Below are 16,015 nucleotides of genomic sequence, written 5' to 3'. Positions count from 1 at the left end.
TCCTCACAAAACTCCACGATACCATAAAAACCCAGAAACCCACATCTGAGAGAAACACAGCAGTCAGTACTACGTACTTAAAAGACAATATTGATCGAATTATTGATTAATCAAAAACAATATGATCAGATTATTGATTGAGTAGTGACTCACTGTGGAGACGAGAGCGACCTGCCAGTCTTCCAGACGCCACTCACAGCGAATCTCAGGAGAAACTACGGCCAACAGCATAATCTCCATCGCTTCCACTATCTGCATATGTGAATATTCACTGAACTTATTGATCTTATGAGAAGGAATTATTTGTTTCTGATTATTGATGTGAACAGTTTCTTACGTTGGAGCTCCCCATGATGACGAACAGAGGATGTGAAAGGCGATCCGAAGCCGATTTGTTTCCACGGCTTCTTCCACATGTGAAACGTCTCATTCTTCTGCAGAACACACGGTCTTATTCATTCATTCATTCATTCATTCATGTCTGTCTCATTATTTTAACATATAAAAGAATATTAATGTAAATCATTAACTGTAATCAGCTTCAGCTCAAAGCATCAGACTTTAGAACAAACTGCAGCTTTTAAATAAAGTTTCATTTAAAGGCTGATTTCTTTTCTTTTCAGTCTATTTAAAAGTGTCTGATTATTGAAGAGGCTCTGTGAGATGCTGCTGCCATCTGGTGGTGGGATGCAGAACAACAGAGACCTCAACCAGGTGTTTCTAAGGCCCGGGGTCGGTTCAAAAGTCTTTTCTGCTCCAATACTGAAGTATTTGAGTGGCGGCCATGATAAGAGCTGAGTTCTCCTTTAACAGATGAAACTCTGGACCATCTTTTAAATACCAAAGGAGATAATGCCGTCCCACAATTCCTTGTGGCAGCAACATTTAAAAGAAGCCGGATGAAAATAAAATTATCATAAATAAACATTAATGATGAAAAACAAATAAAACAGGTTAAGACCTAAACAAAGATGCATTCAGTCACTTTGCTACAGTACAGATGGTGTTAGTGCACTTTATCTTAATCTTTATTTATTCAGGGAAGGTTCAGAAAGAGGAACGCCCTGATCACATTCACACTGTTACACATTCACACCAGGAAGCTGCCCAGTACAACCAGTCTGATCCACTGGAGGGTTCTTTTATTAGTTTATTTTACAGCATTTGGTGCTTCAGCTGCAGGAATATTATTATTAATTTTTACAGTGTAGAATTCATGTTTTGAATTTTCAACAACATGTTAAACTCATTAACACTCCTGCTGCAAAATCTACTTAATATGAAGCTTTGTGACGCACTTTGTATAAACATTATTATATTAAAACGATCAGAGTGAGGTTCATACGTCGTAGTGTAACGTAGCATTAGCATTAGGTATTCCTCAGTTTGAGCTTTATTGTGTTGTAATCTTAATAAATATTATTTAAATATTTGAGTTGATCTTCAGTCACAGAAGCTGCAGCAGGTAACTTTTATAAAAATAACTTTTTGTCATATTTGCTGAAACCTTTAGTCAAATAAATCAGGAAGTTTAAATAAAACAGATTATTATTAACACACTTAGTGAGGTCCACCTCCAGTCTCTCTGCAGCTTATTGATTATTGATTATTGACTAACCGCGGCTGTTGTTGTTGTTCTCGCAGTCCTGCGGTTTGTCTGCAGGCTTCTCCTGCAGTTCCACCTCCTGCAGGTGGATGGCGCTCACCAGCTGAGTCTTCATACCATCAGCCATCCTAGAAACACAAGCACAGCGGCCCCTCTGAAACCAGATCACACAGATACATTTCTCAGCATCATTATCGATCTATTGATTTACACTGCTGTTATATATTTTTCTATATATGTTGTTGTTTAATGCACATTTTTAAAATTCTTATTCTCTATTTTTATTGTGTCTGAGTCTGTAAAGGAAATTTGTTAATAAAACTGAAAATGACTGATACATTATAGGATAAAACTGTTTATATATTTCTTATTTGTTGGTTCTAAATGTGTTTGTTCTTTAATTAAATTAAAACTTAAAACATAAAAAAAGACATTTTTTTAAATTCCAGAACTTTTTATTTTGAACTCTCGATCGAAAGCCAGTTTCAGAGACTTGACCGATTTTGGGTTTAACTGGTTCAACTGGTTTTCAAAGTAAAATAATTCTGTTATTAAATGTTTAACCTGACAAATACTGTCAGTGGTTTAAGTCAATCAATAGTCTCCACAAACACAAAAAAAAGGATCTTATTTTTTATCAAAGAGACTCATAAACTCTAAGTTTTTCAGTATCAGTTGAGCCTGGATTCGCAGCAGATTCCTGGAATCCTACAGGTCGGATGGAGATCATGTTACACCAAACTCCGTTCAAAAATCCACCAATTTAACGAACTCGCTTGTCAGCAATTGTGGCTGTAAATGCTCATACCGTCGGAACTTTTAATAAGCAACCAACTCAAATATCTAACGGTCCGAGAAGTGTTAGTGATTTAAAGAAATCAGGACGTTTGTACAGCGAACAACAGTTTGTTTGTTTAGCCTGCTTCCAATGAAAACTGGTTCACATAACTAGATTTTACTGACCTCGAGTGTTTGAATGAAGGCCGAATTCACCAGAACACGCTTTTAATAAATCTTAATTTCTTTCTGGCGTTTTTGTGAATCTTCACAGCCTACATCAGGAAGAAAACCTTAAACCACAAGATTTTTAAACGGGGTTGGCAGAAAGTGTTCTTCAGGTACTCCGGGGGAAAAGCCGAGCAGTAAAGTTGAAATATCGCCCATAAACTCGGATTTATTGAAGAGATCAATAAACGTCCGGCTGCGATCGATTAAAAAGATGTCTTTGTCATTAGTGAATAGATGTACTTACACTATAGTCTGTGTGTTCTCATGCTAAAGGAGGTTTTAATGTGACACACTGTCTCTTTACTCGGTGCTGTTGTTGTTCACCTGGCCAGGTGTATCAGGAAGTGTCACAGTCATCGTCATCAGGGAACCGGCGAGAGGGGGGAGGGAGCTGTTTTTAGACTGGGAGAAGTTCAACTAATTTAATACACGGATTATAAATATATGGAGGCCTATTAATACCATTAAAGAAGAAAAATAGAAAAAACTTATAAATTAATAATTAATTTAAGTTTTTGTTTTTTTTTCATCTTTGAAAAGTTGTTTTTTTTTACAGGTTGGGAAAATGTAAACTTATGTTAAAAAAAACTTCAAAAGAAAAAATAACTAATTGAGGTCTTATATTATTTTTTTATATATTTGTTTCCTTGTTACTGTGTTTTGGTTGATATAAATCAGTTATGACATCTTAGAAATCATAATGTTTTTTATGTTTTTCTACATTTTTTGAGAATAAAGTCAAAACAATAAAATTATACAAAGAGAAAAAAAGTTGCTACATTTACTATTTTAATAGATTTGTTTTTCTAAAAACATTGAGACTTTTGAGAAAATTTTACAAAATATAGCAATTTTAGTTTGTATTTTTAATTTGTTCACAGTGCATTTAGCTTGTTTCAGTGTTAGCTTTAATTGTTTTATTAAAATATGGGGTCATTTGTGAGAGTCACAGTGTCACAAATGCTTCCTCGTGCTTGTTGTGTCGACAAAATTGATAAAAACTAAAAGGCGTTGGATGCATATTTTTAATTATATTTTAGTTTGTTTTACAATATTGTCTCAGCTTTAGTTTTTCCAAAATCTAGTTTTTAGTTCAGTTAAATAAAATGTCTTTAGTGAACTATAATAACCCCTCTTCCTAAAATATTTGTTTTTGAGATATTATGATTTTATTCTGAAAATATTCTCTGTAATACATAATGTACTGTTGACTCTTCATAATTCTGATTTGATTTTAAATATGATGAAGCAGTTTGTGTTTAATATGTTTCCATATAAAGTCTGATGTGTGTTTACTGGGAGTGTGATGTTATCCCCAAGAGGAAGGATTAGATTAGATTAAAGGATCAGACGCATCCTCAGTTGCTAAATATCAGTTTTAAAAGCAGCACCTGTTTCTGTTTGAACCACAGAATCACAATAAACGATAGAACATCGGCTGAATTTGAACACATCTCTTTAATGTTTGTTAACACAATCTTTCAGACACCACAGGATGCAGCTCACACAGAGTCCTGTCATGTGACACATCAGCTGAAGACTCACCTGGCTGCTGTTGAACAGGTGAGGCTGCTGGCAGTGTTCCCGCGTCATTGATTTGACATTAAAATAACATTTTTCCTTCAGGCTCCGTCTCCTCGAAGCAGCTTCCCCGAGTCACCACATCGGCACCTGGTCTGGGTTTGAACTCAGAGAAGCTGCTTGTTGGAGTCCAGAGAGGATCAACAGGAATGTGGTTCGACCCAGAGCAGCACCTGTACGGAAGTTCGTTCATGACAAAACTAATGACTCAAACTGTCTGAAGAGTAAATCTGAAATCACACAGCTGATCAGTGAGAACAGAACTCGTTCCTAAAATACAGAACACAGCGTAATAGTGAGGCTAGAACCGCTGATCCAGATCAGATATCAAGATACAGATCACATTACAGAAAACGTCTCAAGATTGGATGTTTAATTTTAAGAGCAAAGGAAAATAACTTTTGCAAACGTTATAATTTGTGTGGAGAAGTTTACATATATTGTTTAACAAGTACACGAGTTACTGTTTACTGGATACAACAAGATGCATAACTTGTTCCCACAATTAATTATCTTGTTTGTAAAAGTTAATATCCGGTTCACACAAGTTAAAATGTTACACGTGATGTTTTAGTTAGTATCTTGTTCAAACGTTAGCTACTATCACTTTTGTGCAAGAGTTAATATCGTGTTCTCACACGTTAGTATTTTGGTTTCACAAGTTCACATTAGAGGAATAACCTTTCAGGACTGTACATGTTAGTACCGGGTGAGTCCACTGTGAATCAGTAGTTTTGTCACAAGTAAACATCCACAGTGCGATTTGTCGTCGGCTGGATTCTCACTGAGGATCACAGATCTAGAAAACACAGAAACTCTGAAAGTATAGAAAACATTGAAGGAAACATTCAGGAGCAGTTTGTGAAACCTGCAGAGCAGCAGCTTGAGTTTGATACGAGAAGATGAACTTCTCTTTTCAATCACGACACCTGCAGGGTTTCTATTTTTTTTTCCGTGTGTGATCTGATGACTTTCAGACACACCTTGAGTCATTGAATTAGCACCATGTGATCCTGTAGTGTGGCCAAGTCCTACAGTTTGACTGACAGGTGCTAGGTCCAATCAGAAGGTCTCCAGCCGGTGAAGAGTTCTGCGATTCGTTTCTGGTCCATGAAGATGTGTTGGCACTGTTGCCGGGCAAATCTTTGAGTCCGTTCAGCAGAGCAATCAGAGATAAAATATTTTCTATATATTATGTTTTCTATTAAACACCATATCCACTTTCATTTATACACTGTTTACTGTAACCATCTTTATTTAGATTAAAAAATATCTTTTGGAAATGCAAAACAAAAAAACATCTGATTTTTTTCTACTGTGTTTGGATGAACGGTGGTTTTATGGCACTCTTTGCTCACTCTTAACTTTATGTGGAACAACTCTTTACTTATTTAAATTTTGTTTTAAACATCTTTTAGCCGCATGCTGAACATTAACTGGAACATCACGAGTAGCTAAAGCCTCAAACTTAGTCAAACATGCTGAAGAAGAGCAGAGAGCAGACGAACAAACCCTCTCATACCCTGTGGAACCAAGTTTTTACGAGCGACCGACTTCTTCACAACACTACAGAGAAAACAGCCAACCAGCAGAGAGAGCAACCAGTCATTCGGTTCTACAACCAGCACATGAAGATAGTTTTCATCCAACATAGAAAAATACATGTCCTTACCCCACCTAACCCTATACATCCTGCATCGAATACTGATGTCAGCATCTCTTAGAGCCATTCAGAAAAATACTAGGATTACAGGATTATCACAGGATGAGGAACTTGAATCATCCTCTCCATGGAAATTACTGAGGTCTTAAGTAATGTCTCTGAGCATATTTCATCCTCTGAAGTTCATGTGGGCTCAGTCCACAAGAATGAAGCCTGTACATTTGGATTTAAAAGCTAAAACCTGACTAAAACATCCCAGCAGCTTCCTCAACATTTATTTTTACCTTCATACACTGAAGGATCCATTATCAAACTGTAAATGGACAAAGACACAGTCGAGTCTGAACTGAGTCTAAAATGTTCTATGAAGGCCACCGTACAAAGAATAAACAGTAACAACATCCCACTGACGCCACCATCAGGTCAAACATGTTCCTTCACTGTTAATAAGCAACAAAGCTGGATAATGGACCAGGCCTTTGGGGCCGGTTCCACCAGAGCCTCAGAAGGACCTTCGGTGCAAATCGTGCACACTGACCACTCTGGCCCCTTCAGCACCTACAGTGTGAGGGTTTCTGGGCCCTTCGTGCTTACCACCAGCGGCCCCGGGTGCTTACAGTGTGAGTTGAACACTAGGGCCCCCAGGCCACTCGGTGAATACATTGAGCATAATATTACGCACCAAAGAAAAGTTTTTTTCTGATTTTCAATACAATAACCGTCTCAGAAACTATTGCGGTTTCAAGGTGTCACACAAGTATTTTTATTGTGGTTTTTGGAATGAACAAAAGCTTTATTATAATATCACAAAATGTTATCTATATTTTGTAACAATAATACAGTATAATTCAATACTGAGGCCTCCAAAAAACATGATAGTAAGAATAGAGATGTTTTTCATCAGTTTTCTGTTGCATAACAGACATAACCTCACAGGGAACTAATGAGGCAGCCATTGTTAATAATTTCTCATCTGTGCTATGGTGTGCCTCAAGGTTCTGCCCTGGGTCCTTTTTTGTTTGCATCACTACCATTAATAAGAAGTAGTTTTAAGGTTATCTCCTATCACTGCTACAGTTATGACATTCAGTTAGTGGTAAGAATGTGTTTTATTGTGTGCAAGTGTTGTGTCTGATTTTAGCTTTAATTTCTGGTTGTGATGAATGACTGGTTTACCATCTCTGCCCCGTACAGAAACAACTGCCACGTGATAAACTCATCTATAGCGTTCTGCCCACAAATTGATGGATGTTAACAAATCAGCGATGAAAAAACGTTATATTAAAGCGATGCATTAGCAGTTTTTTTTTCATTGCCACCGATACATGAACACACGAGCGAGCAGCTACGATAAGCAACGTCTCCACAGAGAAACAAGCGCCGGCTCAAAATGTACAGCGAGCTCAAACACAAGAGGAATACAACCATAGAACAGTAGTTTGGTCTTTTTTTTGTTTAAAATAAACGATTTAAAGTATACTTTCATATATAAGCAATAAAAAATAAGTAACATCTCAATACTCCAATAATAACTCTTACATTAATATTGTGCTCATTGGTATTCTATCTCTTTACAGATATTTATATTAATTCTTATAGATATTTATATATAATTTTTTCCTGTTTTGCGTCCCCTTGTCGAAGGAACTGTACGCCACCTCCAGCTGTCCTCAGTGCAAAGACCTCATTGATATGGTTTATGAACAGAGACCTGATCTCTGTGGCTGATGGGAGTGTGGAAGGCAATAAGTGGTCAATGAGTAGATGATATGAGGCTGACGGTTAGCACCACAGAAGGTCCAGAGCGACGATCTGCTTTAGAACTTCGGGAGGGATCATCGACTCCAGAAGGTCAGGAGGAACCATCCACTTGGAAGGTCAGGAGCAACCGTCTACTCCAGGACGATCCACCCAGAAGATCAGAAGGGATGACTTGCTTCAGAAGTTCCAAAGGGACCATCCACTTCAGAACTCCAGAAAGGATCATCCACTCTGGAAGGTAAGGAGAGATGATCCACTCCAGAAGGGTCAGGGGCGTCGATTTTCTCCAGAAGTTCAAGAGGGATGAAATGCCCAAGCAGGTCTGGAGGGACCATTCGCTCTAGACGGTCGAGAGGGACCATCTGCTCCAGAGGATCTGGAGGGACCATCTCCTCCAGAGGATCTGGAGGGACCATCAGCTCAAGAATGTCGGGAAGGACCATCCAACTCCAGATGATCACGGGGGAGGATCCATTTCAGAAGGTCAGGAAGGGACAATCCAGTCCAGATTTTCAGGAATGAATTGTCACTCCAGAAGTTGAAGAAGGATGATCATTGAATGATCAACTCCAGGAAGCACTTCAGTCAAAACGTGAAGAATCAAACTCCTGTCCAATAAACACTGAGCTGAAGGATGACGGACAGACAGACAGGACCCTGTAAAGAACCGGAGGTCTTTTATGTCCTTTTTTTTTTCAGACGTGGATTGTGGTCCAGAGTTATTTTGGATTAGCGGCACAGATGTAGATTAGCTCAAGAGAGTCCAGAGTGTAGATCAGTCAGTTTTATGGTTTTAATCCAGTCCTTACTGGCTCTGAGTGGTTTAAAACAATAACCAGCTGAGTCCTGATACAAACCAGTCTAAGGGTAGCTGGTCACTGCAGCCTGTTTCTGGGCCAGACGTCGCAGCTCCTCCCTGATAGCCTTTATAAGGGAAGCTGAGGTGTGGGCGGAGGGTGAGGCGTCGTCCGGCGGGTACTCTGGTGTCGGTGAAGTCAGGAGGAGAGGCGGAGCCGACGGGTCCCGCAATGAGGAGCTGGGCATCTGGAAAACAGAGGAAGAGGAGAACTCAGGAAATGACAGCACCTGTAGGGAGAAGGGAGAGAAGGTGAGGAGAGTAAGGCCAAGAAAATAAATCCAGATAAAAGACATGTAAAGAAAATTAATGTCAGTGGTTATTTGTATTGCCTTGTTGCACTCATAACATAAAAAAAACTGAACATAAAAATCTTGAGGGTCAGATGGTCTCGAGGCAAAAACTGGTCTTGACTTGTCTCAGATGGTATAGACTGGACTGGCCAGCTCTGCTCTGCACTGGTCCAGACTAATTTGGATAGGATTCATCTAGACAGGTTAGGACTTGTCTAGACTGGACTGGTCTGGGCAGGCAATCCCTTCGGGATTTCACAGGGATTTTTGGGATTACTGCAGCCTATAATTCCTGACTTCACTGCAGTTTTCTTAAAAATTGTGATGAATTTGTGATTTTGTGCGATGAAATAACGGAACAAAGGGAACTTTCTCTGGTGAGAATAAAATTGCTAGTAGTTTGACTACAATGAATTGTTTAATTAAATTTTTTGCGGTGATTGGACAAAATTGCAAGGTTGTGTACAATTCATGGAGAACTTCCTGGAGGGTCTGGTCAGGACTGGTCTGAACATTTTTGGGTAACACTGGTCTTTTCAGGACAGGTCTGAAACAGACAGGTCAGGCCTGGACTGGTTTGAACTACATCACCATAGCTCTTGTTGCTACGCTGGGGAGTAAAGAATGAAAGACGTTCGGCCAAGTTTAGTTTGATTTTGCTATTCCACACAGTGAACTCACACTCTCTCTGCTGGCTCCAGGTCTGGACAGATCCTGGTCTGAGTGCTGCTGGTTCCAGCTGGTGCCTGTGGGTCCCGACATACTCCGACCCACCCCAGGGTAGGCACCAATCTGGCTCGACAAACCCACCTGGGTCAAGTGGTGGAGCTGTGCACCTGGAGGTTAACAAATGTAAAGGATACCATGCAAGTAAAATGAAGTTAAAATCAGCACTGCATGTGATCAATACATCCAAATGATCGTACCTGTGCTGCCCCCTACAGGTCGTGGTCTGGACGATGAGGGGGGGTCCTCGTACTGTCCCCTGCTGGAGTAAACCGACTCCTGCAGTTGGTCTCCAGTAGAAACATACCCTCCTGAGGTCAGGCCCTGCCTGGATAAAACACACAGGGCATCAGTACTGATGCTTACTCCAGCTTACAGACCTGGACCTGGTTTTAAGTGCACTGACACTGACCTCTGCAACAGGCCCTGGACTGATGTGGGAGACATCCCCAGCTCTACGTACCTCTGCAGAAAGGGAGAGAATAAGAAAATGAAAACATGAACATGAAGTCATGCTGAACAAATGGCCTCAGCTGCAGGATGACACACTCACTGCAGAAAAGGGGCTGTGAGAGGGGGCTGCTGGGTAAGAGCCCCACTGCCTGCCTGGGGGGCGGGCCTGTGGGGAGGGGCTGGGCAGGGCAGGGCTTACCCCGCTCACCCCGGCGCTGCCCTGTGAGGACGGCGACACCAGGGCGAAGGCGTCATCCAGGAGGGAGTGCATCTGCTGCCGCGCCTCCTCGATGGAAGGCTGGGGGGGCATGTGCTAGGGTTGGTGGGGGCTGGGGCGGGGTCAAACACCTCGTCAGTAGGGGAGGGGCTGCCGTGGTCTGGGGGCAGGTCAGGGTCCGACTATATGAAAGCGGAGAGAGAGAATACAAAATAAATGTTCAGTTTAGTTTTCAATTGAGCACTATAATGTAAACCTTTATGCTGATGATACTTTCTTGTATCCATTGGGGCTACCTCACATCAGTCCTGTTTTTGATTATCTCCAGACAACTTATATCTATTTAAATGTATCATATATGTCTCTAGAAAGAAAAACAGATGACATTGGTCCAAGATGTCAGGGCTAGGTAGACAAATGCTTCCTGTAGAACAGTTGTCTTACCATGTAGGCCACGTTGTTGAGTCCTGGGTATTTCCTGTAGGTGGCACTCTGGTCGGTGAGCAGCCGGTCTCTGTCCGTATCAGGAAGACTTCCAGGTCCTGGCTGAGCCCGCCGACCCCGAGGAGAGCGCCTCCCTCTGGACGTACAAACACACATAAATAGAAAATGTGTTTCATTGTGAATGTGGTGTTTTAGAGTCTCCTCAGGTATCAATTTTCATAATCAGAAGTTCATATTTACACAGTTTTATTGTCTTAATAATATTAATCAGTTAATAAATAAATATAGTAAATAATAAAAGTTAATTCTCCAATCAGCTCAGGCTTTCCCAAGTCTGACCTTCTCCTGGAGTCGGTGGGGGTGGGGGGTGAGGCAGCGTCGGCCTGCAGGATGCAGTCCATGTGGTCATGGGCGGAGCTGTAGAGACGCTGCGCCACATCGCCCTGCACTGGCCCGTCTCCAAACGCGTCCATGATGTCGTCCATAGAGGGAAACTCACACTGCCCCCGCCTCTTGGCACGCTGCCGCAGTTTGTTCCTGTGGTGCTCGATCTCCGACTTGTGTCTCAGCGCCACCTGCAGGAGTACAGGAAGGTCAGCGATGTACGAAACATCCTCATGGTAAGCAGCCAGGGTGCGACTCACCTCTGTGTTGACCTTCTCGGTGAGGGTGGGGCTCGGCTGGGAATGGGCGTGTGGAGGGCTCGGTCGCGGCTGCATGGCGATCAGCTGTACCTTGTTGGCCTGGCGTCGGGTGCCATCGGACGAGCCGCGTGACAGACGGTCGACGTGGTCGAAGATGGAGGACGAAGAGAGAAGTTCGTCTGGACCGCTGCCTGATGGGACAAACAAACGTAGAATGGTCAGATCCTGATTGTCCAATCCGTGATTTTACTGTGTTGGACATCTACTTCCTGTCTGTCTGTCCTGTATGTGTATTTAAGAGATTGATTTAGCTGTCAGATGTTCCACTTTGGTCACAAGTTTCAAACTGCGTCTGCAGAGTTAAAAGCATCTGATCAACTGTTGATCTAAAATATTGATCAGAGTATGAAGGTATAAACGTACCCATCTTGCTCCTCCCTTCAGTCCAGAAGCATTAAAAAGAAAAGAGATGATGAATGTTAGAACAGAAGCTTTATTTTCCTCATCCATCGCTCCTCCTCTACCTCCTCTGCTTCCTCTCACATTTAAATCTCTTCACACACACACACACACATCAAACACTCTGACCATTTTTGGGCGTCTTCCTGTGCTGTTTCCCTTCACTGGGCGTGGCCACTGGTCGAGTGCTTTCTTCTGCTGATTCTCTGCCGCTCGATTGGTCGCTGCCCAGCGAGTCGCCGTCTGACGGGCTGAGCCTGACAGACGAGAGGACAAGATTAATTTTTGTGACAATAAAGTTTTATCTTCTTTCTGACATCATTTGAAGGCGTGTCAGTAAAGTTGTGAGTCAAGTGACATCATACTTCCAACAAGCCAATTAAGTTTTAAATTAAGTTTCTTGAAATTTAAGAAATTAAATATTTTAAGAAAGTGAGGACATTTTTAAATAGTTTTGAAACAAGATGGAGATTTTCGGAAACATGTATATATTTATACATTGTGAGGTTTGAAAAGATTAATATTTTGAACAATTTTGAATGGATCCGCGTACAGATTGTTGATGTCTGACCTGCCCCTGCGGCGGCTGGATCGTGCCACCTTGGTGGATGATCCTTTAGATTTGGGCGTGTTGAGGTCTCCACCATCAGAGGGCGTGGCCTCTTTGATGGGGGCGGGCAGTGGGCCAGGCTCCTGGATCACCATGATGTCATCTTTACTGTGCTGCCCGAGGTGGAGCTTCGCAAAGTCGAAGCCTTTCACGCTGGGAGCCTGGAGCTGAGAGGGGATCAGCTGTTAGTACAAATTAATACGACAGGAAAGAAAGAAAACAGCTTCCTGGTGAACTCTGACCTTCTGCCTCTGCTGGATGGTGTTGATGGCGTCTGGCTGGAACTCGAGCTTCTCTGAGCCGCACAGCTTCCAGTAGAGGATGATGATGATGAAGACAGCCAGCAAGACGGGGACGACCACGCCGACAATCAGCCAGATACTGCTGCTCTGAGTTTCCGCTGGAGGGATAGATAGAGTCTCTACAGCTGGAGACAGGTGAGAGACATGTGAGACAGGTGAAAGTAAAACATTTAAATTGTTACTTTTGCTGCCAGCTCTACCGGTTGATGTGAAATGCATGCTGGGATATTTCTCTACCCAATAAAACACAAGCACATATAGCAAAAAATTTCTGGGAAACTTCCAAACTTTACAAATATTAAATCTTCATGGTTTAAATTCTTATTTACAAGAGTAACTGAACCTGTCTGCAGTCTTGTATAATGGAGATCTATGGGGAAATTATTTTAGGTGCAATACCACCAGTGACCAGTGAGTGAGTGGAGGCGCTGCATCACCTCTATTACTACATCCACAGCTGACACACACAAGTTAGCTCCCAAAGCATCCTGGGATCCAGTTCAGAGTTCAGTGACAGTTTATGGTCTGTGTTCTGAGCAGATTCAGGTCTTGACTCACGTTGGGCAAGCGGTCTCTGGACTCGGTGTCCGAGGACGATGGCGGCTCTCTGAAGGTCCAGGCGGTTCAGGGTGGCCGCGGTCGCCTCGGCCGGGATCCGCTCACCACCTGGACCCTCCACGAAATAAAAGACCTCCAGGGGGCGCTCCGGACCTGACAGCTTCGACACCCGAACCACCTGAGACACAACAAGTTGACATTTTAGAAAGAATTCTGACACTGTGCAGGTGTGCTGATGTATATACCTGATGTGTTATCTGTGTATACCTCTATGATCTGTGTATACCTGTGTGGTTTACAGTACATACCTGCAGACTGTTGTTGCCCACAGCTGTAGCTCTCTTCAAGCGCCTCCTGCTGGACGTCTGTAGTCCCTCCTCCAGCAGCAGAGCCAGACGTCTCTCCAGACGAGCTTTAAAACTCCTCTCAGCCACCAACTGCTCCTGAACTCCCAACAGGACTGATACAACACAGACATAAACATATGGAACTATTCAGCAATATTCTCTATTTCAGAATATCTGCATTTGTCCCAATGCAACGGGGAAAAAAAATAACAAATTCAAACACAACTGCAACAGTTTGCAACAAGCAGAGATGTGTTCTCACCTGTACGGACCCAGGTGGATCGCAGGTGGTGAGACGTGTTCAGCTCAGGGTAGTGGAAAGCTGTGAACATTCATACACAAACATATATTTAACACACATTTAATATTTTTGACACACATTTAACATATGTCTAAGAACCGTTTAGCATAAATTAAACACTCCTCACAAATGTTCTACATTTTTAACAAACGAACAAACATTGATGAGAACATTTGTTAACATACGGGCGTATAAACAATGTACGAGTGTGTGTGTGTCGTACGTTCTGCGATCTGCTGGGCAGGAAAACCGATGTAGAAGCTGAACTCGACCAGGCTGAGCTTCCTCAGGTGTTCGCTGACCTCTGACCCAGGCAGGTAGTCCCGCCCATCACGCACTGCAAAGGTGATGTCGATGGATACCTTCTGCTCCACCGCTGGCCGATTAACGGCCATGGTGATGTTCAACAGCTGGAGACACGCAGAGATAACTTGAAGGGTTTTTTAAACTGATTTTTGAAGCCAGGTGGTTATTAGCAAGGATATTCTTTATCGTTACATTTAGATTTTTTAATGTACAGGTAACAGACTTACCTGTACTGTGACGTTTCCCGCTTCATGTAATCGTCTCCGTGTCTCGGCGTATGCCATCATCAGGCCTCTCTCCACCCGTTCGCTGAAGTTACAAACTCTGACGTCGACATGGGTGGGGACAAACTGCAGCACAGAGTGGATCTGGTACCTGAGGTCAGGTATGGTGTAGAGCGGTGACACGGTGGGAACAGGACCAAAGCTGCGTGGTGGTTGGCGGAGGGCGTTGATGACTGAGATGGCGGTGAAGATCATTGGCCCCGACACAACTCGGAAAGCAAAACTAGATGGAGTTCTCAGGAACTGATAAGGAAGCAGAGCAGTGACAGACAGCTGTCAAGCATCTGACATCATCAAGGTGAGTTCAAGGTGTGTTTTTGGTGGTGGTGATTGTGGAGGAGGTGGTGATTGTGGTGGAGGAGATGGTATTTGTGGTTGAGGAGGTGGTATATTTGGTGGAGGAGTTGGTGATTGTGGTGAAGGAGGTGGTTTTTGTGGTGGAGGAGGTGATGATTGTGGTGAAGAAGGTGGTGATTATGGAGGAGGTGGTGTTTGTGGTGCAGGAGGTGGTTTTTGTGGTGGAGGATGTTGTGATTGTGGAAGAGGAGGAGGTTTTTGTGTGGAGGAGATGGTATTCGAGGAAATTGTGTTTCTACCTGGAGCTCCACTGAACGGTTGAACTCCCTCTTCAGAAGATCTCTGACTTGAGTGAAACCTGCTGACGAACCTTTTGAATTGACTGCAGGAGATAAAAAGACACAGATCAGCTGACTGACCCTGTTATGGCGGTTCAGCAGTACCTGATGTTCCTGTCACATGACCCTCTGTGGTCTTACCTACTCTGACCAGGTACATCTCTGGTTTGGTGACGTTACACAGGTACTGTCTGGTGGGCGGGGTCTGGGCCACTCTGGGCGTAGTGACTGGAGGGGCTCTGGTCAGGCTGATGGCTGTGATCTGGGTGGTGGTGGTGATGGCAGTAGTGGTGGTTGTGGCCTTGGTGGTGGTGGTGGTGGTCCTGGTGGTTGGAACCTTTGCTGGTTTCTCTATGACCACTGGAGGCCTCTCCGGTCTGTCGGGGCGGGTGGGTGGTCCCAGCGGTGGAGGGGGAGGCACCCGGCCGGTGGTGTTGGAAGGGGGACGAAAAGGGTGTCTGCCCGGGACTGGGACATGGTCTTTGGGTTTTGGAGCAGGAGGAGAAAAGGTGGATGGGGTTCTGATGGTGGTTGACTTCTCCTCACCTGTGAGAGTGGGTGAGAGGGTGAGGGGAGGGGTGGGTCCCGATGGGGGATGCTTAGACTCCTGTCCTGGAGGATGACCAAAGCTTGGTGGTGGAGGGGAACGGTGGGTTTGGGTTGTTGTGGGAGTGATGGGGGGTTTGGAGTCAGTCCGGTGGACAAGGTCCTGGTCTCTCTCCCTCTCTCGCTCCTTCTCTCTTTCCCTCTCTCTCTCTCTCTCCCGGGCTAACAGGTTCGTGTAGTACTCCAGACTGTTCATGTCCGGCAGTAGCAGCTCCGTCGGCTCCAGAGGCATCATGTCCTCCAGGTCGTAGTCTTCATCCCAGGTGGGGAAGACGTCTGGATGGGTGGGGCGAGTGTGCAGGGGGATGCTGGGGGTAGATGAGGATGGTGAAAGGGGTAGGCGGGAGGAGAGGGG

General features: G+C 43.5%; 2 protein-coding genes across 2 annotated transcripts in view; both read right to left on the bottom strand.

The window, feature by feature from the left end:
* Window positions 1-2,970, bottom strand: part of svopl (SVOP-like) — a gene marked incomplete in the record, with an annotated part of 6,442 nt that extends 3,472 nt beyond the window's left edge. The window contains 5 exon segments of the mRNA XM_035675383.1: window positions 154-252; window positions 338-366; window positions 369-425; window positions 1,619-1,734; window positions 2,859-2,970. Of these exon segments, the coding sequence (XP_035531276.1) occupies window positions 154-252; window positions 338-366; window positions 369-425; window positions 1,619-1,733 (300 nt within the window).
* A 3,332-nt stretch (window positions 2,971-6,302) lies between these two features.
* LOC118342056 (UPF0606 protein KIAA1549-like) overlaps window positions 6,303-16,015 on the bottom strand; it is a 12,542-nt gene continuing 2,829 nt past the window's right edge. Inside the window, 20 exon segments of the mRNA XM_035680482.1 lie at window positions 6,303-8,705; window positions 9,450-9,604; window positions 9,695-9,822; window positions 9,907-9,959; window positions 10,048-10,269; window positions 10,272-10,346; window positions 10,609-10,744; window positions 10,948-11,183; window positions 11,253-11,443; window positions 11,676-11,690; window positions 11,841-11,968; window positions 12,283-12,488; window positions 12,564-12,748; window positions 13,182-13,359; window positions 13,490-13,641; window positions 13,791-13,850; window positions 14,053-14,239; window positions 14,363-14,662; window positions 15,016-15,098; window positions 15,196-16,010. Coding sequence (XP_035536375.1) covers window positions 8,481-8,705; window positions 9,450-9,604; window positions 9,695-9,822; window positions 9,907-9,959; window positions 10,048-10,269; window positions 10,272-10,346; window positions 10,609-10,744; window positions 10,948-11,183; window positions 11,253-11,443; window positions 11,676-11,690; window positions 11,841-11,968; window positions 12,283-12,488; window positions 12,564-12,748; window positions 13,182-13,359; window positions 13,490-13,641; window positions 13,791-13,850; window positions 14,053-14,239; window positions 14,363-14,662; window positions 15,016-15,098; window positions 15,196-16,010 — 3,730 coding nt within the window. The 3' untranslated portion in view covers window positions 6,303-8,480.

The sequence above is a fragment of the Morone saxatilis genome, unplaced genomic scaffold (assembly GCF_004916995.1).
Source record: "Morone saxatilis isolate NCDOM2014 unplaced genomic scaffold, NCSU_SB_2.0 Contig10, whole genome shotgun sequence".
Classification (NCBI taxonomy): Eukaryota; Metazoa; Chordata; class Actinopteri; family Moronidae; genus Morone; species Morone saxatilis.
The sequence above is the reverse complement of the archived record's forward strand: the minus strand, read 5'-3'. Positions and strand labels throughout refer to the sequence as shown.